Source organism: Stegodyphus dumicola, chromosome 5 (assembly GCF_044657685.1).
Source record: "Stegodyphus dumicola isolate Sdum_Otavi_A_Nest chromosome 5, ASM4465768v1".
NCBI classification, from domain to species: domain Eukaryota; kingdom Metazoa; phylum Arthropoda; class Arachnida; order Araneae; family Eresidae; genus Stegodyphus; species Stegodyphus dumicola.
The window spans coordinates 74,749,737-74,775,314 of record NC_140772.1 but is presented as its reverse complement, the minus strand read 5'-3'; the positions used below and the strand labels follow the sequence as shown (position 1 = coordinate 74,775,314).

At 32.5% G+C, this 25,578-nt stretch overlaps 1 protein-coding gene across 2 annotated transcripts in view; it reads left to right on the top strand.

The window, feature by feature from the left end:
• Positions 1-25,578, top strand: part of LOC118205271 (uncharacterized) — a 180,407-nt gene that overhangs the window by 105,108 nt on the left and 49,721 nt on the right. For both annotated transcript variants that reach the window (XM_085816784.1, XM_035377572.2), the window contains exons 2-3: positions 10,309-10,492; positions 12,778-13,047. In XM_085816784.1, the coding sequence (XP_085672910.1) occupies positions 10,309-10,492; positions 12,778-13,047 (454 nt within the window). The remainder of the gene's footprint in view (positions 1-10,308; positions 10,493-12,777; positions 13,048-25,578) is intronic.

The window sequence follows — 25,578 nt, the reverse complement described above, 5'->3', positions numbered from 1 at the left end:
TTTCTATAATGTTGCCTTTCGATATGGCATATCTTTAAATACCTTTCAAGAACTAATTATATTTACGAAATCTTTCAGTACCAAATGAACTTAGCTGAGCAGTAAAAGCAATAAGTGCAATTTTTAATAATTTATATCTCTATATAATTGTTTAATACTTTTTAATTGATTTAATTTAAAAGTGTATTTAAGGTCTAATAATTTAATTTATAACATTCAATATTCAGTTCATAATTTTTATAAACATTTCCAGGACTATTGTAATTAAAAAAATGTATTTTAATGCCGTATATTACGTACCTCGGTACACAGTTGTTTGCTATCTAAATATTTAGTTTGTGACTTATTTAAGTAATGTAATTGATAATACCTAATAGAATTTATGGTAAGTAATAAAAGGTGTCTCTAATACCATGTATAGTACTTCAGAACTTTTTTTTTGAAGTTACACAGGTGTTTCTTGCCCACACAGGAACAGGTGACGGAGGACGGGGACGCCTGAAGTTTAACAGAGGTTAACAGGCATATGTCCCGCGTCCTCCCCTGGGGTTTATTTAATAGTTATAAGTGTGGATACATGGCCATACAAGGGCAACTGTTTAACATCTGGCATTTGAAGTACATTTGAATTAACATACAAGCACGGTAAAAAAAAAAAAAAAAAAAAAAAAAAAACCACTTAATAAGTTATAACAAAAGAAGAAAATTAAACACCTAAATATGGTGTTCAATTTTCTTCTGCTCCCTATGCAGTCAGAGATTAGATGGTAGAGCATTAGAGTGCATATGTCAGTGCAAGTAATGCATGTAAGCCCTATTACTCTGGTTGACAGAGGTCCTGGCCATATGCTGCAATGGTGGTTATTATTTTGCAGATTTTATTTATGGCCGCTCTGTTTTTGGCTAGGAAATTGTGAAATGCTGAGATATTGGCTGGTATCGGGAAGTGGAACTGTTCCGTGAGTGGGCACTGAAAGATATAATGGTTCGGTGACCCCTCAAACACAGGATCCGTGGTTGAGATGGTGCGGCGGTAGAAGTAATCCGGGAAGGGACCATGACCAGTAATGAAGTTGGTAAGGGGAGCAATTGCCATAAGGCGCTCCGTGGTTACTTTTGGCAAGAAGCTATGCGCTCTCCTTCCCGTGTCGCCCTGATCCCATTCTCTTTGCCACCACTGGATAGCGGCATTTCGCAGTTGACTTTTGAGGAAAGATGGTGGTGCTGATACTGATATTGGTCTGGCATTTTGGTTCGAAGCAGCCTCTTTAGCGAGTTCATCCGCTGTCTCATTACCCATGTTACCTGCATGGGCTTTAATCCATACTAGGTCAACATGTGCGTGCCGATTATCTTTTAGGATATGCTGCAGTCGTATGATCAGCGGGGAGGCGTGACTATGTTTGTCAAGAGCAAGCAGTGTCGACATACTGTCTGTATAAAGCTGCACATGTGTGATGTTGTTGAGCGCCACGTATTCAATGACAGCTGTTATGGCAACTACTTCTGCTTGAAAAATGCTATTATTTGGATTGAGGTACCCTTTCCAATGGTGTGCAGCATGGCCTTGCCTGTAGTATATAAAGGCACTACCTACACCCTCAGCAGTTTTCGAGCCATCTGTGTAGAACGCGTGCATATTAGGGTTTCCTTCTGGTTGACTTCGTGACGGTTTGAGGATAGTGTGAATGCCAAGTCCCTTGTGTGCTGGGTGCGTGTGGAGAGGAGTACATGGATGTTCGTAATTTGCAGGGCTATGTAAGGTGCCTGCAAAGGTTGCGTCTTTCTGTAGATGTATTATTTTAGTATATGTGGCCTCTAGCTCCGCTTGGATATGAAGTGGTATGATGCCTGCCAAGGTGAGTGCTGCATAAGTTGCAGTGGTGCGGTAGGCTCTGCATAAGCCTATGGCGAATGGCCCACACAGGAACAGAACACCGGTATGCGAAATATTCATGATGATTAAAACAGTATAGCTAACACTTATATTTACGCAAGGTACAGCTATATTTTTTGGCCGCAGAATGCTAAGAAAAAATTAGAGGGAATATTCATGGCAGCTATTATAGACTTTTTTGTTTTCTGAATATAGACTACAAAATGTGGCCCTGAGGTTTCACAGTCTAGTGTCATATTGCTCACTCATGTTTTCTTTTAAATGCCAACGCATAAGTATATATGTTTGTATGCCATCTGTTTCTGTGTGTTTTATTTATTTGATTTACCCGCCTTTGCGTGAGCATGTGCTTCAGACATTCGAAAATTTCCTTCTCATGTCACATTGTAGTCATACACGTAGCGTTAACATTCTGTTGATTTTGCTTGCTAGAAGGAATTGGTATATATTTATCATCGGTAGTTGAGAATCTCACATTTTCCCTTCTATTTTTGTGCCATACGTATGTTTATCGTATATATATTACATATATTTATTTATATATAAGAATTTTTTGCCTATCCTTTTATTTTCATTCTATTTTAAAATTTGCAGCTCAACGCGCAATTTTTGACCAACTAGGTCTCAGATTTTTTTCTGTTTTACTACTTACTACCTTTATATAAATATATATATGTAATGAATAAATGCAAAGTAAAATACAATTCAAAACTTACGCTGATAGCATCAACAAGTGGTGATACTAAAGCATAATTAAATAAATAAAAAATATGTTTAAAATTCTTCCCATATTCCATTCGGAATAAACCACATGTAAAACCAACAAAATAGAAGCATAGTGGCAAATTACACGAAAGAGGACAAAATGTGCCAAGACCAAGAATGAATATCAAATTTAACATCTTTCGCTGCATCATCATTAGGGGGTTGTTGCAACGAAAGAAGTAAATAAATAAGAGTCTATTTCTGAACCTGTTCTTTAAAAAATTATCTTAAGAAACCAATGAAAGCTATCTTGATTGTTATTTCTAAGATTATTGCTTAAATTTGAAACGCTAATTTGTGTCTTTTTCAGTTCAGAAACAGGCTGTTTTATTTTATTACTTTTCTGATTTTTGACTTCGCATTTTTCGCCTGGTTTCTCTTGAGGCTTTCCTTCAAGATGACTTTGATTTGGTAAAAGACTGTTCTCTTCCATTTTTGTTTTCCTTCATTCTAGCTTTCATTTGCTTTCAAATTGTTGAACGTCAGAAACCATCCTCTTTTATAAGAACTAGCTTTTCCAGTCTTGAATTAAGATTTTGATTCATTCCGAACCTTGTAGGGCCATTAAGTTATTTTGATACGGAAGGCATGAAATTTAGCAATGCCGTCGCCGGGAATCGAACCTGGATCTCTCGAATACGCGGCGAGTGTGCTAACCGTTGCACCACGAAGGCATGCAGAAAGCAGGGAGAAAATACCTTACATTAAACCTTAGAAAATTCAAAGCTAGTAATGGTAGGTTGACATTGCTCATTTGAGAGGATTTTTGATGGACGGATTTTGGTTCTCTCAAACGCAGAAACTCTTATAGTTGTACATGCGTGTGCCTTATTCAGGATTTGAACTAGTGATATCGATGGAGTAGTAAACTTCCTTACCATTCCGATCAAGAAGCACATTGTTTCGAGGTTAGACAAGTGTTCTGCTTTTGATTATACATACTAAACCTCTTTTTTTTATTTTTAATATCTTGTTTTAACGTTTTGTTAAATATTAGTCTCTTTTTAGTTTTTTTATTAAATTTTTCTTAATTTCAAATTTTTTTTGTCAATTAATTATTTTTTACTGTACTATCAAAAATGCTTCTTTTTATTATTAAATTATTTTATTTCTTAAGTTTTGTGTCTTTTTTTCTCAAAAGGCTATTTATTAAGCGAGGTTTTTATTAAGCGGTGGAAGAGAAAACATTCCTTTCTTGAAAGAGAACGTGGAAGAAACCTCCGTTCGCCCTTCGAGGAGAATCGAAATTTCAGTCTTCAAATAAAATAAGCTTGGTAATTAGACTTAAACTGAACAGTGTTTAAAAAAAAAAAAAAAAAAAAAAAAAAACAGATTTTTTAAGTACTGTTTAATTTATTCTTAAAAAGAACTAACAGTTAGTAATCCAGATGTGTGTAATAAATCAAACTAAATTACAGAATATGAATAATTTAATTCTGAACATATAGCATTGCTATTATATGAAGTCTTTTTCGGCTAGAGATCGATCTCCTCCTGTTTGATAAAATCAGTTCTGTTTTTAGAAGTAGTAATTGTGAAATATGAAAATTTATTGCTTCTACAATGCAGATTTCTTTTAATATGCAGGAATTGTTGCTCGTTACGCCGTTATTAAAAAACAGCCTCTTTTGAGGTTAGCATGCAAGATTGTAGGTCTTATCGAATTTGATTCCGAATTATTGAATTTTTATTGTATCTCTCCTTCAGCGTAGTATAGCGGACATAGTATAGAGTTATGTCGCTATACTATATCCATTTGTCGTGTAAGTTACATTACGTTGTGTATTTAATGTTGGAAATATGTCGCTATGCAATGACTATATTCTATATTAGGTCACGTCGAATGCTATGCCATGCCATGTCTATGCTGAGTTATGTTATGCAGCCATGCAATGCCCTCCTGTCGTGTAGATAATGCAGCGCTAGAGGTATTTTATGTTGTAAACATGTTATGTTCTAGATGGAGCAGGTTCCGGACTATACCCGATTATTCTTTGAAAGTCGTCCGGCCCTGCTGTCACCTGTATCTCTCCTTTGTTTTGTACTCGGCTGAATAATAATAATAATAATAATATATTGATCACATGCTATTTTCGTCATCAATATGAGAATTCGGATGTATATTTTAGATAGAGTGTGAGACATTCGATGTTAATGAAGGGCAGTCCAGAATTCTTATTTACATCCAAAGTTGTATTCTGGATAGAAAAGTATCCAAGATTAAAGATCCATAAATGGTAAAAATTAAAAAAGGTGCTATTAATTTATAAAAGAAGGAATGTCTTTCACAAAACTTTAATAATACGTTTACTGGAAAGCATATTTTCGGATAAAATCAGGCAAATCAGACAGTCTGGATGAGTTTCACTGACGCTGTTTTATATAATTTTCATCTTTGTAACAGATTTACTTTAAAATCTAATTTTTAATATTTTATTGGTGATGTTTTGTGCTTTCCGTTTCATTTCTTCGTACTAATTTTTATTTACTCTGCAAGGAGTAAGATTTTGTAACTGAAAAAATGTCATAAGCAATTTTAACTATGGAATTGACTTTTCATAAACTGTCTTGGATTAGCTAATCATAGTTTGAAATTCTTCTTGCTATAGTATGTTTAACATTTGATTGTTGTATTCTGCATCGTGCGAAATGTTGAGGAATGGTTAAAATTACGGACATTCAGACTTGTCATAGATATTGGTTTTATAAACGAGCTCTATGCATTTCGGAATAATCGGACACTATTCATTTTTTTCAAAAGTCAAAAATGTTTGCAGAAATTTTCAAGAAATACATGTATCATTAGTAGATAGTTTTTTTAAGTTTTAATTTCTTTAAAAATTTAAAAAAAAGTTTTAAAACTTAGGTTTGAGAGAACATGTATACGTGCATATAATTTGTTGCTTAAGTTCTGTGTTCTAAATTCTTTAAAAGCAGGTGGAATTTGTAATTATTTAAGTAATTACATGGCTTCTTTATTTGTTGTACTGTTTCTAACTGTAAAACGGAAGGCTGGGTGACAAATTATTCAGAAAAATTTTAGGATTGTAAAAGAACTGGATAAGTTTTTTAATCTTAGTGCGTACCTTTTATTAATTTGAGCTTTATCCTCTTGCTTATTTTTTAATGAAAATTAAACTTAAGAAGCATTCTTAGTTGATAGCCTGACTTTTCCAGAGTAATCCAGGACAAGACGTAAATGGTAATCTTAAAAAAAAGGGGTGGGAGTGAGTATAATATTGTTATTTTAAACAACTGATTTAGCATGTTACATTGCACCAGCTAACAGAATAAGTATAAAGTCAAAAATTATGAGGACCAGTATTATGAGGGCTGTATCTAGTACCTATTTCCAATTCTAGTATTTTCTGCTAGAATTCCTTCCCCCCCCCATTTAGAAAAATTCTTTTCACAATTTAGTTCATTACATTTTATGATTATCGAAGATTTCAATATGCTGGCGTTTAATTTGGTGGTTTTCTTCCTCCCTGCCCAGTTTGTCACATACTATTTATTAAAATACTATATTTACTGGTGAAGAATTCGTTTCTGTTAAACACGATCAGGTTGATAATATTTAATAATAAGTTCGATTTCTTCGTTATAAGTTCGATTTCTTGTATTAAACTGTATTCATATTCAAAATGTACTAATTTTCTCAGTTTGCAAAATTTTCGCAACTGTAGTAATTTACAGCTGAGTTATATAATTTTTTACTCTGTATTATATGCGTTTTCATTGAATTATCATTACCAATAAATATTTAAGTTTTGTTTTGGTTGTGTTTATATATCTTGCATGCAATACTGATTATGGTTATTTTTTTACTTTCTTGTACGACGTAAAGCACTTACTGTAATCGCAAAACATTTCGTGTATCATATTTCAACAAAAGTAACCATTGGGATCGCTCTCGAATCCATTTGACCATTTTGGCGGCTGTTTATTTGCGTTTGAAACTCTTAGTAGTGTAGTGAATTAAGTCAGTTGGTAAATTATCGCTTTGGTGCAACTTCATTGCTCTTTTATCCAGTGGGATCAAACGTTATTTTTGAATTTTTTTGCATCAAATATTTTGTTTTCCTACCCGTTAGCAGAATTGCTTATTTTGATGTAGAAACTCCGATTTACATCAAAGCAAACATCGAAAACATTTTTAAAAACTGTTTTCTGTATTTTATAAATTTTGATGAAGGTGTTTTAATTTTTTTATGTATTTTTGCCTGGCCGAGAAGTGAGAACTGAATTGATTGATTAAGAAATATATATCTAATGAAATTCGGGGAAATACATTTAAATAAAGTGAAGTAAGAAATGTGTATTATTTAATAGATTGTTCAAGGAAGTCATGTGGTCATGTTACCGGAAAAGTGTGAAACTGGCTTGCAATGTATGAAACAATTTTAACATTTCACACATTGCTTAGGCATTCTATAGAATGCCGGATGACAAACTGGGAAAGTATGAAATACATCTACGATTTGCTTCGAATAACCGAAACTACTAACCAGAAGTTATGTAGTAAAAGCGAAAATGACTACTAAGAAATAACCATGGTACTATTGGCTGCTGAATCTCTATAATGTAATGTTTATGGGGGAAAAAAATTAACTCCTTTATCGTTTTAGAGCAGGTGTCAGTATTATACAGTAACAGTATTACGTCGCGGACATTAAGCTATTTCACGTACTTCATGAAATTCATTTGGCTATTAGACACAAAGGACGTGGCAGAATGTTGAAAGAACTTTCTGCCAAATACAGAAACGTTACACGTAATGATATTGAATTGTGCATCCATCTTTGTGAGCCCCAGGAGGAAAAAAAAAAAAAAGTCTAAACCTATGATTGTTTTTGAATTTCATTCCTTTGTCAGATAGATCTTAACTGATTGCCAGTCTCAGTCAGATATAAAATACAAATTATTAAATGTACCAAGATCATCTTGAATAAAAGTTTTTTAATGGCATTCTTTGGGTAATTTTTCAAAATAGCATTTGTACTTTTGAGAAATGAAAGCCTTTTAAATAATAGCCATAACATGACCGTTTTTCATACTTCGCCTAAAGAACATTTGACATTCTATAGAAGCCTAGCTAAAATATTTAATAACTCTCATGTTTCTTACTTTGCCTAAAAAAGCTATGTGTTCTGTAAAATGTCTAGGTATTCTACAGAATGTCGGCGTTTCATACATTGTCGGTAACATCCATATCTCAGATTTATATATATACATTGGGTTAGTTAAAATTGCGCTTAGCGCAATAGGCCATCAATTAAATGCAGTATATTCTTATTTTTGTGAGAATAACCTCTGTATGATATGAATGTATGAATGTGCAGTAAGATTTTTCTGTTTTGAATGTTTATGTATAATGAGGATAAACCTGAGATTTTTTTTTTTTTTTTAAATGTATAAAACAGCCACGAAAAAATATATCCTATTTTTCTCACAATAATACTTTAACCTTAGGAAAAGAAAATCATATATAATAATTGTTTTATAGGTGTTCTTTAAGACATAATTACCACTTTAAGTGTGCCATAAGGACATAAAATTTGAATAATACAATTGCTTACTACTTACATTTTGAAAAACGAGTTATTTCTCAAGTGATAAAATTAAAGATTCCAAAAAAATCTTCAAGATAAAATGCATTTTTAGTTCTTCATGAAAATCAAAATATAATATTTTGTATGAGGAAAAAGAATATTATTTAAAATATGTTTATAATTTTTTTAAAAAGTGATTGAAATATTTTTCACATAATAAATTGGAAGCAACAATTCAGTTTTACATTTACAGTCAAAAGACTTTAATCCGGACTCGTTGGGACTTCGGCGATTCCGGATTATCGACTTTTCCGGATTATAAATCATCAGTTTAAATCTGGTAGGATGGCATGCAGAAATTATAAAATTAAAAATATGAAACCGTAATTTATGAAATGAAGAGCAATTATGAGCTAAAGGGTATCAAGATTTACAAAAAAAAAAAAAAAAAAAAAAAAAAAGCTTAATATTTATTTGTTTACTTTATTAAACATTTCTTTCAACGCGCGTAAAGCATACATTACGCATAGTCGAAATTAGAAAATTGCAACCAGAAAACTATTTGATGTGTATTCGTGATATTTATAATGACGAGGAATTTGATTTAAATCATATCAAAGACGGAGTACATCGAGATGAAATACTACATTTAGTAAGGAAATATAAGCCGAATAAAATAAAAACATCTGCCCTGAAGATAAGGATAGTGCTGACAGATGAACTTCCAGTTCATTCACCGCGACGTCCCCTTCCCCCGCAGAGCAGCGTGAAATTGATAAACAGATTTCGGAATCGTTAGAGAAACAAAGGATATGCCTTTATCCATTTTTTGTAGCAATTCCACTTTTTGTTTGATGGACATCGAAACATACTTTTGCTTTGGCAGCTCCAGCATCGGAAATTCTATTTGTCATAATCGAAAGTTCAAGCTTACTTTTATAAAATTGCTCTAACAGTCTGCAAAAAATAATAAGCCGGATCCTAGTCGAAGATTAAGGAACAACGCAATCTGAAACATTAACTGAAATAAATAATTAGATAATTTTAGCTTAGCTTATACCGTCCGTTATACATTAAACGCTCATGCATAAAAGTATTACGCGCATGCATTATGCGTTAACGCATGCGCAGAAAGTTTGTAGCTTTGAGGTCCGGATTATGAGTGTCCTGTTTAACGACTTTTGACTGTATTATGTTTGTTACTTAATGTCCTTCATCATTATTCTGAAATGTCGATTTTTGTATTTCATGTCTTTGTTATTAAAGCCATAGTCTTTTGCAGGAAAATAAGACACCAAGGTTAAACGAAAATATGCTAAGTGTGTTCATTAATTTTAATAAGGATAACCTTTTTTTTTATCTAAAAATCCATTGTGAAGTAATAATAAAATGTTCTGTTTTGTTTCAGTTGAGTTTTTTACCATCAATTTGCAGCTATGTAAAATAAATTAATTTTCTATTGACTGCTGTCAATTATGGCTTCCTATTGCTTGAAAGATAAAATTGCATATTTGGAAGATTTAAATATTGAATAAAATTGAATAATTGGAAGATATAAAAATTGAATAGAATAGTTTTAAATCAGAATAGTTAAAAGAATAGTTTTAAAATCAAAAAAATTAAAAGTGCTTTTTGAGAGCAATTAATATTCAGATTCAAATATTTTTAATAGTCATTCAACTTTTGAAAAGTGCTTTTGTGGACAAAATTCTTGATACATATTTGTTCACCCAGAAAAGTAAAGTAGTCATTTCATCTCATAATAAAATAACCACAGTGCAATTAAAATGCGTATATAAATTTTATATAAATATATAAATAGTATATAAATTAAAAGGTGCTTTTTTTGAGAAGAGACAGCTTACTGTTATTTTTTTTTCCTTAACTAGAAACTTGAAACCTTTAATTAACTAGAAACTTGAAATCAGCAACATATTAAAAAGTACTGGGAAATTAACAAAATTTAAAGTTTGGATTTTATACTGTTTTAGTTAAGTTTGTACTGTAGGCTAGCAACCACACACTATCATATTATTATTATCATTATAATCTTTGTTTCATTTCATCCAAACTATAACTTTTTTCTTCTTCCAGGTGCTGTTCAAGCCATGGGTGATAGTGATAGCTCCAGTCAGAATATTTCATGCTTTGATTCAGACTGGAATTCCAATCAGTTCCTTACCACTCCTGAAAAGAAAAAAGATCAGAAATCCTCAGATGATTCATTGCTTGAACACTACTCAAATGTCAAAGATAATGCTAATAAAGATTATTCAAGGTAATTCTTAAATTACTTTCTTGAAATCAAGTTCAGAATATGTAATTTTTCTTCGTTTAATTTTGTGTTTATTAATATGCAAATTTTGACAAAATTTAAGAAATTGTTGTGTAAAAATTTCAATCATCCTTGCATACACCTTTTTTTTTTTTTTTTTTTTTTTTTTTTTTTTTTTTTTTTAATTTTACAATTCGTTGTCATAAATTTTATGAAATTTTTTTGACATTATCATTTGTGTATTATAATTTTAAGCTACTCTATATATTTTGTGCATATCATCATATATCTTGAAAAAATATATAACTAATTTTGTATATATCGCTATTGCCTCCTCCAGTATAACAGCAGTTTTATATAAAAATTGTATTGCTTGTTGATTGTAATTTGTTTGTAGCTTAAAAATCATAAAGCTAAAATTTTCATAGTGATTGGAATTGCTGATTGGGAGTACTGTACACAGTCCCTGACAGGGGCGTAGCTAGAGGGGGGCATCTTTCCCCGGGCGCAGAATCCAAGGGGCGCCAAACTGATGTTACAATATTTTAGAATTAAATGTTTTCCATCTTTGGCAAGCAGTAGGGGGCCCGAAATCTTCAGTTGTCCCTGGACGCTGACACAATGAACTGGAAGTTGATCTGTCAGCACTATCCTTATCTTCAGGGCAGATGTTTTATTTTATTCGGCTTATAATTCCTTACTAAATGTAGTATTTCATCTTGATGTGCTCCGTCTTTTATATAATTTAAATAACTTCCTCGTCATTATTAATATCACGAATACACATCAAATAGTTTTCTGGTTGAAATTTTCTAATTTCGACTATGCGTAATGTATGCTTTACGTATGCGCGCGTTGAAAGAAATGTTTAATAAAGTAAACAAATAAATATTAAGCTTTTTTTTTTTTTTTTTTTTTTTTTTTTTTTGTAAATTTTGATACCCTTTAGATCATAATTGCTCTTTATTTCATAAATTAGGGTTTCATATTTTTAATTTTATAATTTCTGCATGCCATCTTACCAGATTTAAACTGATGATCTATAATCCGGAAAACCCCCTAATCCAGAATCGCCGAAGTCCTAACGAGTCCGGATTATGGACTTTGTACTGTACTTCTTTCTTTTGCATACAAATTTATATTAATATCATTAACCCGCGAGCACGCACGCTAAAAGTAAGAACACGAGAAGGCGTGCTGGGTTAGTCATACCCAAAAGCAATTAACACGTTTTAAATTGCATTAATGATATAAATACTAGTATAAATGTGGATTAACGTGAAAAACAATGAACTTTAGTATATTTTAAATAATATAATAAATGAAGTACTTAGCTTAAAATTGTTTTGCACATCTCTGGCAGACTGAACACATATGCTTCATACAAATACTGATATTACATTTCTCGCACAGAAACTGTGTCTTTCTGTCTTTGTTTTTAGGGTACTCAGCGCATCTTCTGTAAATGGTTTTCATCTTTTTTAAATGGTGTTTCCATATTGCAATCTCCTGAAATTATTTTTTCTTTTAGTTTCAAAGGGAGCATGATTTGCCGCCGCCATTGATTTGAGTAATCTTACACTAACTTTGGTCCTAATGATTTGAGAAAAGAATGCCTGTTTCTAAACTGAGTTGGTGGTTCTTTTATAAAAAGTAAGATTATCTGTGCATTAACTGCTGCAACATTTAAAATTGAGGAAAAATCGCTATCTAATTCAGTGTCCATCTCACTGTCTGTTGATGCTGTTGTATTCTTCATCTATTAATTCTTCCTCCTCTTCGCTAAATGATTCATAATCTGTTGAAATGGTTTCTAGCATATTTCTCAACCTTTCTATTTTTTGTCATAGCTTAGATGCATCGCTATGCTGACTACCTAAGAAAGTGAGGGTGAACATCTGAGAGACGCGAGAAGGCGCACGGGTGTCACATACCCAAACGGTACAATTCCTATAAAAGTATTCAAAGAATCACTCCATGGACATCCCACCTTCAAGAATGTGACCTTGAAATCAGCTACAAAAGGTTTCGCCCATTTCCAGGAAAGGGGTTTGGAGATAAGGGACAAAGAATATGCCCCTGGGTATGAGATACACGGCGCATGTGCTCGCGGGTTAAACCATTTCTCAAACTGACTGTAGTGCCACTTTCATTTGAACGACCCTTATATGTATTTTTATCTTATAATAATTATTGTGTACCTGTATAATGTGTTTCTCAATGATGTTCCTGTTTAATATTGCAGTTTCTTTAAACGCTGTCTAATCTTCTGTTTCCTTTGAATTCAGGAAATCTCCTACGTCACCTGCTGGCTCACCGACAGCAGTGTTTGGAGCTTCTCTTCATCAGAAAGATTTAAGTTATGATGACTTATCTAAAAATATTGATGCAAATCTTGCTGAGATTGATATGGAAACATTCCGCTCTGAAGATATTAATTCCATACTAGCACTTCCTGCAATTTACAGTGGAGATTTCCAGTCTGCTAGTCATGGGGAACAGTGTGCCTCTGTTTCTGGGTCTTTATTGAATGGTTTAGAGTTGGATACTTCAACAAGGTTAGCTTTGAGTGTTTTTCAAAATATTTTAAGAGACACTATAATCTAAATAGTCCCTTACAAAGTTGCATAATCTGTAATTTTTTTTTTCATATGTGTATTTAAATAAAAAGATGCATATATGTATGTACAGGGTGATGAAAAAATCGCAAAGATCAAACTTTAAAATGTGATGCAGTGAATGTTACCCCTATACAGTTACAAGTAATATATCATCTAAAATTTAGGTTGCAATTTATGCTGTTAATTTTAAAAACCATTTGTTTAGTGCAAGGTGAAAAGGCAGTTTTCCCCAAGCAGAACGAATTATTTTATAATGCATCCTTATGAAAACATTATTGAACACTTATAGAGACCTTCCCAAATATTAATTGACATCGCAAGACAAGGATTTTTCGTCTGGTAATTTGATTTCAAGAAACTGAAAGCATTGACCTTTAAAAAAAAAAAAGATTTATGAAATGCAGTCCCTTATGATAAATTTGATTGGGATGTCCATTTTCTCACGTACTTTTTTAGTATGTGAGAAAATTAAAACAGCAGCAATAACAACTGTGAGCTCTCTCTTAGTTGTATTTGTATAAGACAAGAGCTTCTTGAAAATTCAGGAAAAGTCTCTCACATGGAAAACGTATCTCGCATTTCACTCAAGCTCTCTTTGTATTCTGAATATTGTTATTCTCAGATCAACAGAATCTTTAATCCCATGTTATAAACACATATAAAAAATAAATGTGGCCACAAATAAATAAATAATGCTACAATGTGGCAAATGGATTTAAATATTTACATAGAACATATACACTCACGTTTGTGAAAATTGCAACACCAAGAAGGAATCGTCATAATTGAATGCAATTTAATACACAGTTGAGTGGTAGTGGTACAAATAAATGATTAAATGTTCAAAGCAAACAAACAAAAACAAGAGATCAGAATCAGTATTTTGTGTGGCCACCACGCGCCGCAATAAGTGCTGCTACACGACGTGGCATGGAGTCAAACAAAGTTTGAATGTCTGACTGAGGAAGAGCATTCCATATCGTTTGTACGCGTACCCAAAGTTCGTCTGCAGACGCAACAGGACGAGGATCACGAGCAAGACGCCGACCAATGACATCCCACACATGTTCAATTGGCGACATATCCGGGGAACACGCAGGCCAAGGAAGAAGCTGTACCTGCTGTGCTGCAAAGAAGGATTTAACAATCCGAGCAGTATGAGGGCGGGCATTGTCCTGTTGAAATACAGCGCCTGGCAAGCTTTGAAGGAAGGGAACAGCTTCGGGCTGTAGAACTTCACGGATATACCGGTTGCTGTTCAGATTGCCCACAATTCGTAGGAATTGAGATCGTCTATGATATGCTATGGCGCCCCAGACCATAACTCCGGGTGTTCGTCCACTGTGGCGTTCGATAATGCACTCCGGAAGGTGGCGTTCACCGGCATAGCGTCTGACACGAATGCGGCCATCATGGTACCACAAATTAAAGCGGGATTCGTCAGAAAACATGACATGCTGCCAATCAGCACGCCAGTCTCTATGCTGATTGGCCCATTGTAGCCGCAGGTGGCGATGGTCGTGCGTTAGGGGGATCCTGTATAAAGGAGTCCGTGCGCGCAGTCCACACTGCAGCAGACGTCTACGAATTGATGAAGCACACAATGAAACACCTGTAGCTATTGACCACAGTGCTGCCAATTGTCTAGAGGAAGCTGTACGGTCCGTCCGCGCCATGCGGACCAGGTGTCTATCATCGCGAGCTGACGTCACATTTCGGGGTCCACTCCCGGATTTCCGAGTTGTCCGACACTCGTCCGTCCACTGCTTCCAAACGCGCATCACTGTGCTGCTGTTACGCTGCACACGAAAGGCTACTGCACGATACGACAATCCAGCTTCACGAAGGCCGATGATTCTCCCTCGTTCAAACTCTGTAAGTTGTTCAAATCTCGCTCTCTTTCGTCGACGAGGCATAAGTACAGATTGAGTTAACGTTTACCACTAGCAGATAACCACCGATAACTATACACGCCTCGCTACAGCCGTCTATTTATTCGGATCCATCAGCCGTTCAGAGGGCACTGCTCAGCATACGCATGCGCTACGGATTTGCAATTCTAATCATTTGCATATCATGTGCTACTTTGCATTTCCTGAAAATTTCAGTTCACTCGCATAAGTCCTTCATGGTGTTGCAATTTTCACAAACGTGAGTGTAGATACACCAGTATAAATTATAGACAATTATTTGATTCTTCATTTTACAAACTATATTGCATATTTAGTACTGCTTTGAATTAAGCTTCATGCTATGTAGTTTTCACTATCGAGGTATACTTAACCTTGAATTTGGGGAAGGGAGGCTGGCATTTGTTGAAATGAGATTCTTCAAAACAAACTAATTTTTTAGTTCAGGAATGTACAATTCAAATTATGAAACCTCTGAAAAATTCAGTATTTGTCTTTCATTTTTAAACTAAAATTAATTAATTAAACTGAATTTTGAATTGTTAAACATTTTTTAAAGTTTTTTATGCATATATATACAAGTAATCTCTTTACATATAAAAATTTCCATTGTGTATACATGGCTACTTATAAGTGCTGCACAAGTAAACAGATTTTATAACTTAACTACTATATAATTTTATTAGTGCTAAATACTTTAAGTATACATATAGAAAGTCAACATTTGATTAAAGGCATTGAAGGAAATGCTAAGTAGATTTGGAAAATTGTCATTTTTTTGAAATTTTAAGCTTTTTTTTTTTAAATTTATAATATACTATTATTTTCTGTTACTTCAGTGAATATGAAACCTTGTATTTGTGTTTATAATCCTGCCACAAAGTTGAAATTTGATCATTGTTTTTTTAAATAAATGAATGATGAATAATTACATTAATAACATTTCACTTTCATTTTTTTTATCTTTTATTGCTTAAAACTGAGTTTATTTTACCATACTACAGTAAAAGCTTGACCATCTGGATAGCTTGGGAAATGCCGAATTCTGGATATGCAAAATTTCCACATAGTTGAACATATAAAGATTGAAACTCATGGTGGAAAAGCCAAATGAATGGAAGAAATTTCTGATCTAAAATTATAAAAACAGTCATTTTTTTATTATGCCAGCTTGAATATCAAAAGCCTAAATTTCAAAACAAAAAGGTGCATTTCGGACATAAACCAATATATATAATAGATCTTAAACATGAAAGTAAAACTTCTTATCCATTATGAAATCCCATCGAATATGACAGTTGGCAGAGATGACACCAAATTTGCACCAGTCAGTATGGTAGATGTTTAACGGAACAGAATGTTTGCATAAACAGATATAAATTATGGGCATAGCATACAAAAACTTTGTTTGCATAAACAGATAAAAATTATGTGTATAACATATAAAACCTTAAATTGCTTATTGCAGTTTTTCACTTTGTATTGCCAGCCCACCAGTGGCTGAGCGGTATAAAGTCGCTGAACGTTGGTAGTTCGGTCCGAGGTTCGAATCCCACGAACGTGCTGGCTGCATGGGCGTTTTTGAGGTTTTCCCCATGTGTAACGTGTATACGAGCCAGTTTCCCTTAAAAAGTCCTCCACGAAGGCATCCCTCCCTTAGGCAGATAGCCCTCAAGGCTTTGCCATAATCGCACACGCACACTTTGTATTGCCATTGTTTATCCATTTTCAAGTAAAGTCATTGAACCCTTTTTTTTTTCTTTTTTGATTGCAGAATCCTGTAACTTAGAAACTACCCTATTACATACTGTCCCTTGAAAGGTGGCCACAAATTGATATCATTTTTTCAAAATGGTAAAAAAGAAAGAAAACAAAACTTATATCATTTCTTACAAAAATTAAATTGGCTTGACTAGAAGAGAAACACGCTAATGTGACAATCTAGTGCTGATAAGGATCATGTGTTTCTGTGACTCCTTCTCCTTTATTTTCTTCTTTCTAGGTATTTCTTTCTCCTGATGAGGAGGGACCTTTAGCTGCCCTCGAAATCGATTGAGTGTTTCATTATACCTACGCTAAATACAAGGTTGTTTTTACGATTTTGATTAAATTGGCTTATTGAGAGTTAATTGGGTTTATATAAAACCAAGGCGAAATTCTTCTGATTGTGTTTTGACATCATGCATATCCATTTCTGGCACTAAAACACACAATTTGGCTACAGTGTATATGTGCTAGTATAGTTCGACTATCTATAGCGCAACCCTGGTTGGCATTCTGCCAAAACACATAGACTTGTCCAAAAGGGGCGGTATGACTTGCTGTGATGTGAAATGTCTTTTCTTCTCCGGAAAGAGCTATGCTGTAGGGAAAGTAAGTCCCCATCCTTCCACCCTATTTTGAGAATAATTCGATCCGAATGGCGCATGCGTGTTTGCGCTCATGGTCGCGGATGAGGCGGTCGAACTATAATATAGTGAGTTGTAAAAGTGATAAAAATCTCTCATTTACTTAATTTTTAAGGGAAAATATTTTTTCTGAAATTATTATAATTTGACTTTTTCTGAGCTTTCTGGTTAGCGGAATGACAGATAGTTGGGCATTTACAATAGTTTGAAAATACAAATTAATATGTATGCTTTTCAGTTTTAATTTTTCATATATTTATGACCTTTAAATAGTTTGTGTGGTTTTTTAGAGTGTGGCACACCATTGTGAAAAATAATAATTGGTAATATCAGTTACACACATGTGAGAATTAGTAGTTTACAGTAACTGGCTTGTACTGTTTTTTTAAGAAAAAAAATTAGACCCTTTTTTCCTGATATGAAATCATGGTACTCTTCATTTGTTACAGGTTATTTTTAAGATTTCTAGTGAGAAGCATTAAAAAAGTTTCCTTCATGCTGTTAGAAATTATTAAAATTATTTTACATTTCACTTTCATAAATTTGTAAAATGTAAATTACTTCACATTAACTACCTTTAAGCAACATTAGGTGTAAGTTGTTGGTAATGGTGTTAGAAATAGATCTACTGCTGTTTTAGTCACTGTCATATTCCAAAAAAGACAGCTAGCTAGCAGATTTTGGTTTCTTAATCATAATATTTAACTTATTCATCTTGCTTGTTGAAAAGTAATTATTTACCTTAAAATCATGCTGTGCTGATCGTTAGCTCTTTTTATCTTATGAAAATTTTATTGATTACATCAAATAGAGCATGAACTGTGTAATAATACTTAATAACATTAAATTTAATTTATACACCTGATCTATTGGGACATGGACAAGATTTCGAACACTGGCTGCACTACTTGATTTTAAGCCCATTTTTAAACAGAATCTGTATCTTTTAAGACAGGAAACTATACACCGTAGAAACAGTTCATCACTTAGCTACTGTATATTTAAATATTACATATCAGAATATACAAACAAGTAATTTCTTTTAACTGAACGATTAATGAACTAAGATGACTTTACATCCCGAATTTTCAATCTCTTACAACTTATTTTTGGTTCCGAATTTATAGTATTTGTCCCCAAAAATAGTAGTGTGATAATGGAAAAGTTAAAATGAATTTATGTGAGCTGTGATTACACTCATTCTTAATAGTGACGAGAATGGTAATGGCATTTTATGATGACGGAAATAATTAACATGAAAGTAACACATAAAAGAAGTAAGAAGGAAAATAAGTCTGAACATGCTATGATCAAAACATAACAACATCGTAAGGAAAAATCATAGTCCTTCTCATTCGAATTCCATTGCTGCTTCTCCTTTCATCTCTCGTCTCTGTCTCAGTGGTGGAGTTGTCAGTCTTCTGTCACGCAGCTTGCGAAATCATCTAGCTGTTGTTAAGGTTGCCATTGAGCTTGTAGAAAAGAAGCTGATGACTGCACATATTTATTTAAATAATGTAAATTGCAAACTAAGAATACAAGTTCTATTTCTCATTCATGTATTTCTCTTCCCCTGCATTTTTTAATTGATATATTAATTCGACTTTGATTCAAATTATAATATATACATACAGGATGTATCAGTACAAGTACAAGTACAAGTGACGGGGGACGTGGGCACTGTGCCTCTACCATACTGGTTAATCAGTGCAGCACCACGTCCACCATTAACTAGAACAGCTCCAGATGTCAAGAAGGGGGGCACACTGGTGCCTCGCTGATTTAGTATGCATTGATTATATTTATAAATAAAGGGTCTTAAACGTCATTCAAGATACATATTACAAGATTTCCCACGGTGACCTTGATAAAAATTATAATTACCTGCAGAAATTATAGTTACACATATTGTTACATTGAATAATACGTTGACAATATATGACTTGCTTAGAATATACCTTGAAGTACGTTTAAAATATGCATAGAAATATGAAAAGCATGATATAACACTGATTATATACATTATATATATGTATATATGCAGTAGCTACTTAATATAATACTGGGTAAATACATAACATTATGCAGTTCAGGATACATTAATACATATTAGAGGTGCTGTACATGTTCTTTAAAATTTTTAGTAAGCCTTAGTGGATGTACAGATATTAAACTTCATATAAATAATAATAAACATAAAATTTCAAACTCTGCTGCTGCATCTAGTTTGTCATTAAAGAATTTCTTTAGATAGCAGAAAGCGGGTGATGAGGAAGAAGAATTAAGTGCAGTAGAAGACACTTTTGCGTAGCATATTATTTGCCACAACCATAACTTTAGGTCTTTGAACGTTTAAGCTGCTGTAAGTGGCATTTGAGCTTAAATTTACATGTGCATGAACCAAGGTCGAAGCATTAATACTAAATGTTTTCATGCCTTACCCTTTAAGAGCTTTGCATATGATTTGAAAAAATGTTCATTTGTTTCATTCTTAACTGATGCATCCAATCACAATGAAATAAAGCTTTTCCTGATACTTGTTAGATTTATAGATTGGAGTTATAGAGTTGGAACAAAAATTTTAGAATTTAAATCCTTATCTGGTGAAACATCTGGTCTTATTTCACTTGAGTTTAACTGTAAATTAGGATCCACTTTTAATTTTGCTCTGTATTTATTGTTCAAATAGAACATGGAAGAAAGTCCTTGTTTGCACAAATAGGTTGTGCAAAAAGGTATTAAATAATTTAATAGCTTTATTTGAAGTGCCTTTAAATTCTTTTTTTTTCGGTTCAGCCAAAAGTTATAATGTGTTATTTTTGAAATATTCAGTTAGAGTTCGAGCACAGGAAATTTCTATCAATTTTTCATTTTCTTCACAAGAAAAAATTTCAGCACATTTGAACATAATGGATTTCTAATCCAATTGTCTTTTTCATAATTCTCGGGAAAATACCCATTGAAATAATTTATCAATGAAAAATAATGATTTTTAATGTCAGATGCTAATTCTTCTTTTATTTTAAAATAATCTTCTGTTAGAAAACTTTCTAAAAATGGTAAGAAGCTTCAAATATTATTATCCAATTCTTTTATTATTAGTTCAAGTTTTTTTATCATTGCATTTATTTTATCTCTAATGGTAAATAAATTAACACTTTGTCCCTGTAATCTTAAATTTTAATTCATTTAACTTTTCAAAAATACCTGCAAAATATGCTGAAAGAATTAACCGTAATTCATTAAATAAACATTTTTGCAAATCAAATTTTGAATTTTAATTTCTGATCGAAGTTCAAAAAGAGGATTTAAAACTTTGGATATCCACCTTATTTCGGAATATAACAAAAATGTTTCATGTTTACTGCCTATCTCTTGGCATAAAATCGTAAATATTCTGAAAGCTAGGCTTTTAATAAAATTAACAATTTTCACAGCTTGATTCAAAATGATTTTCAGGTTTTGGTTTTCTTGGTTTTTCTATGAAGCAGTTAGTTAATGTAGTTTTGTGAGATTTTCTTTATTTGAGAAATAACACCAGAATGTTTTCCTGTTCAAGTCCGACCTCCGTCACTACATACGGCAGTGCACTTATTCCGAGGAATAGCATTCTCAGACATAAAATTGTCAATTGCCTTGAAAATTTGATTTGCAGTTGCTCTGTCATGAAGAGATTCACAAAATAAATAGTGTGTGGCCGTTGGTTTGTCTTCTTCCAAATGTATGTAAAGTAATATTTCAACAATGTTCGTTACATCAGTACTTTCATCCAACTGCAATGTGAATATTCACTGTATTTTATTTTTTGAATAAATTTTTCCTTTATGAAATTTTCCATTTTATGAATTTGTTGACTTACTGTATCATTTGATAATGGAATATTATCAAGTTCATTAACCGTGTTTTCATTGAATAATATTAAAACACTATCTTTAGCTGTTGGTAATATAAGGTTTTCTCTGCTAGTTTGAGCTGCCCAGTCTTGGCAATTCTTAGGCTTACTAGGTAACTAGCTTCCAAAGCTTTTTTACTTGAAGTAACAAAACCTTTCATTACTTGTTTACTATTTTTGAACTCCGATAATTTCCTCTTAAAATATTCTTCAGATTTATCCTTTAAATTGGCATGCTTAGATTCAAGATGTCTTTCAAGAAATGATGGTTTCATACTTTGATTGAAAAATACTATTTCATTTCAAACAGTACATCATCAAGGTTGATGAACCATCTTACCTCCGTTCCAAGTAGACCCAAATGATTATATTTTCTACAAAACTTTTTTTTTTTCAATATTTTTAGTGTTAGTAGATTTTCCTGTATCTATCATCTTATTTCTGCATAGTCAATCCTAGCCATTTTTCTATTTTGAAAATCTAGGTTTGTTTTATTATTTTTTCACAAATATTTAAATGCATAATATATTACGAGCTCTTCAGAAACAAACAACGATATCCTCAAATCACGTTGAAAAGTAAAAAATATAAAGCAACAATAAGACAAAATACTTGTTGTTAGAGACAGCAGATTGATGTAAAAAAAATATTCCAATTGAAAAGAGCAGTATGAGCCCAGAAAGAAGGGCAATATAAAGACATGCTAATGAATCAACTCTTAAACAAATTAACTCTTTCGCATCGAAGTCGCCCCAAACGCTCAAACATTCAGACATCGGCTGGACGCCCGAAACGCCTGAATAATTTCCTACCCAGCGCTTTCCCCCATCATGTTATTGCATTACTCATTGCTTTCAGGTGTTGTTAAATCACATGTCAATCATTCTTTTGAAGCTACTAAAAGTAACTTTCTTGTTTCCTTTGTTCCTTCCTTTCCTTTGTTTACTGTTAGTGTTTAGCTTTTGATGCCCGAAATTGCAATCCCGTCCCAAGGGGGAACTTCACACAGTGTCAAAGCGTCGAAGAAAGAAGTTCTCGCTTTACTTAAGTAAGGCTATTGTTAGCGCTGTAGTATTCAACTTGTCATGGGGGAAAGAAAAGCATTCCAGGAGAAATTCTTAGATACGGGCGTTTTCGGTGTTTGGGGAATTGAGATTTTGCCCTCTCTCGATGCGAAAGAGTTAATGAGATGCTGTTAGCTTTTTATATGAACTTATTTTTACTTCCTTTTAAATATAACATCGATTTCTATTACTCCTTTTAAATATATCATTTATGACAAATTTTGTTATGTTTATGGCTAAGAGAATATTTGTGAAAATAAAAATGGATTATTATGCTAAAGTCTATGACCGGCTATTAAGCTTGAGCAAAGTTCAGATAGCATAAATTTATTAGAGAAAAAACTTGAACAGGATGTTGAGATATTTAATTTTTGAATGCAATAGTTAAAAATACTTTGTTTCTTTGTGTACCGCCTGTTTTTCTCTTGCATACCACCAGACATACACATAACCTCTGGTTGAGAATAGCTACCTTAAACAATATATCATAGACCAAAAAATATTGGAATGATAAAAAAAATATAAAATTGGCAGTTCTTCTTTTATCTTCCTGGTTGTAATGCTGCAACTGAGTGAGTATTTAGCATTAGAAACAGTTTTTGGACTAGTGATAAGATACAGCTCAAAGTGCACACTTTGAAGAGTATGTTAATCACCAAAATAAATTTTGGTGAAAATTGTTGGAAGTTTAATAAAAAGATCAAAAAAGAAGAAAGATATTCTTTGAAATGTTCATGCTTCAGAGAAAAATAAGGCTACTTCATCAAAATAATTTAGAAGGCATACAAATTTTATTCATTTTGTTTATTAAAAAATATTACACATCACTGCTAAAAAATAATACAAAAATTATTTATTTTGATTTATATATATTTACCTACATACCATCTCCACCACACTTTGAAATCTGGTCACCTTAACTGAACCCTTACTGACTACCAACTGAAATCTTTCTTTTATTACAAAATCTGTATAAAATACTAAAATAAAGCACATATGAATGCAAGCAATGTTTTAACTTTATAATCCTCTCCTTTGAGGTAACATAACCATGGCAAGCCAATAAAAGAAATGTGAAGTTAGAGGATATTTTAAAAATTTGCAATGGGAAGAGATATATGAGTGAATTTTAAAAGTTTCAAGAAATTGCACTTTAAGAAATTTAATAAGGAGAAGTTAAAGAGTTAAAGCAAAAATAAATATGCTAAAATATTGATTATAAAGTAATTTAAGCTTATGTTCTCTTTGCTTAATCAAAAAACAACTTGTTACACACTTGTTTTGTTGATTGATATAATTGAAATCAAATGATGACTTAATGCAGCAAAAAAAATAGTTAATTAGAACTTACACAAAATGTAGTAAATTTCTTTCTTTCTTCTAAAATACTGTTTTTAATTGGTGAGTGAACAAACTTTAAACCTCCTAACATCAAATTTTCAAGATAATGAGAGGCAAGGAATGAGTTCTAGGCATCTAAAAATTATGAAAGTTTTTATCTACGACCTTAAGTGTCATGGGATAAAATTTTGTCTGTCCTTTTTTGTTCTCACCAAAGTTTGATTCCTGAGTCTTTCTGGTTGCATAGAGTTTATGCTTGTTTCCAAAGTTTACACAACTAAGTATAAAATGAGCTTTATGTAAAATCTTAGCTAATCAGTTAAATTTGTCCCAGAACTGAAATATTATCTCCAATTTACGGCCAAAATTTAAAACTGTTTCTAATAAAAAAAATTTAATATTTATATATCAGAAGGTTTCAGGATTGCTATATCTTTTGGCATAATTTGGTGGCATGTAGGTTGTCCAGGCACAACCATGTCTCCGTGCCTGTACTGGAATATTCAGATTTAAAACTTTATCAGGTGAATTTCAGTAATCTTTGCATGAGATATATGTAATTGCCAGTATGATGAATACTGTTAAGTGTGTTTTGTAATGATGTTTGATTTGTGTGGCTATATTAGGCTGGCATTTTTGGAAAAAATGCTGTTTAATGTAATTTGATTCATTGGAATGAGGTGCATTTAAAATTTTAAGTATCAGTTAAACTTATGAATGAAAATTAAATCATAATAGTATCAATTTTAGAAGCTTAATAATGATTATTTATTTATTTATTATTTTTCTTAAAGCCTTAGCTTTTTTTTTTTTTTTTTTTTTTTTTTTTGTCTTAGTATTTCTTTCCTGATACACATAGCTACAGTGTTAGAAGTACCTAATAAAATATTTTACATAGCTGAAACTTAAGAGTTAAAAAGTAGTTCAGTGATAGGCAATAACATTTTTTTTCTCTGTAATAATTATTTATTTATTATTATTTTTTTTAACTTCCAGTTATTTCTGAAGTAGTTTGGACCTTTTAAATTGTAAAATAATTATGTGACTGATCTGAAAGCTCTGTTTTTGTCAGTATGTGTTAGGAATTTGTTTAAGACTTCTGTTTACCAAGAAGGTTTTCTGCAGAAAGATATAAAACTTATAAATAATGAAATACGTGTTTAACTTTTAGAATTTATATTATAAATATTGACCTATCTCTGCCTTTATCAAGTCACGAGACTTTTAATCATTTGATATATATTACATCATTATTTAAAATACTTTGTTTACTTATTTTCTTTAATGACCATTGAACATATAATCTTATTGAGTGAAAATTTATGAAATCATAGAGAAAAATCAATCATATGAATTTAGAAATAAATGGTTTGAAGAAGTCATACAGTTCTTCATAAGTGTATTGAAAAGGCCATGCCACTCTGAGGGGTAAATGAAAGGAACACTCATGGAATAATAGAATAATATGTACGAGGGCATTTCGAAAAGTAAAGATACACTGTACGCCAGAGGAAAAGAAAAGTTTTAGTGAGCAAGTTGGCAACACAGGTGTTAACCTTGAACCGTTAGCTTTCTCCTCGTGGTCGTTCGGCATTTCAACATTGATTCTGGTTGGAGTAGGTCGTGTTTAAAATGGCTGCGCCGATTCAGAATTCCGCCAAATGTGAAGTTCGCTCCATCATACGTTTTCTTCATGCAAAAGATCAGCAAACAGCGGATATTCACAAAGAAATTGTTTCTGTTTATGTGAACATTATGAATCGAAAAAATGTAACGAAATGATGTCGTCATTTTTCTGAAGGTAGGACTGATGTTCATGACGAACAAAGAACAGGTCAGCCGTCTGTGATCTC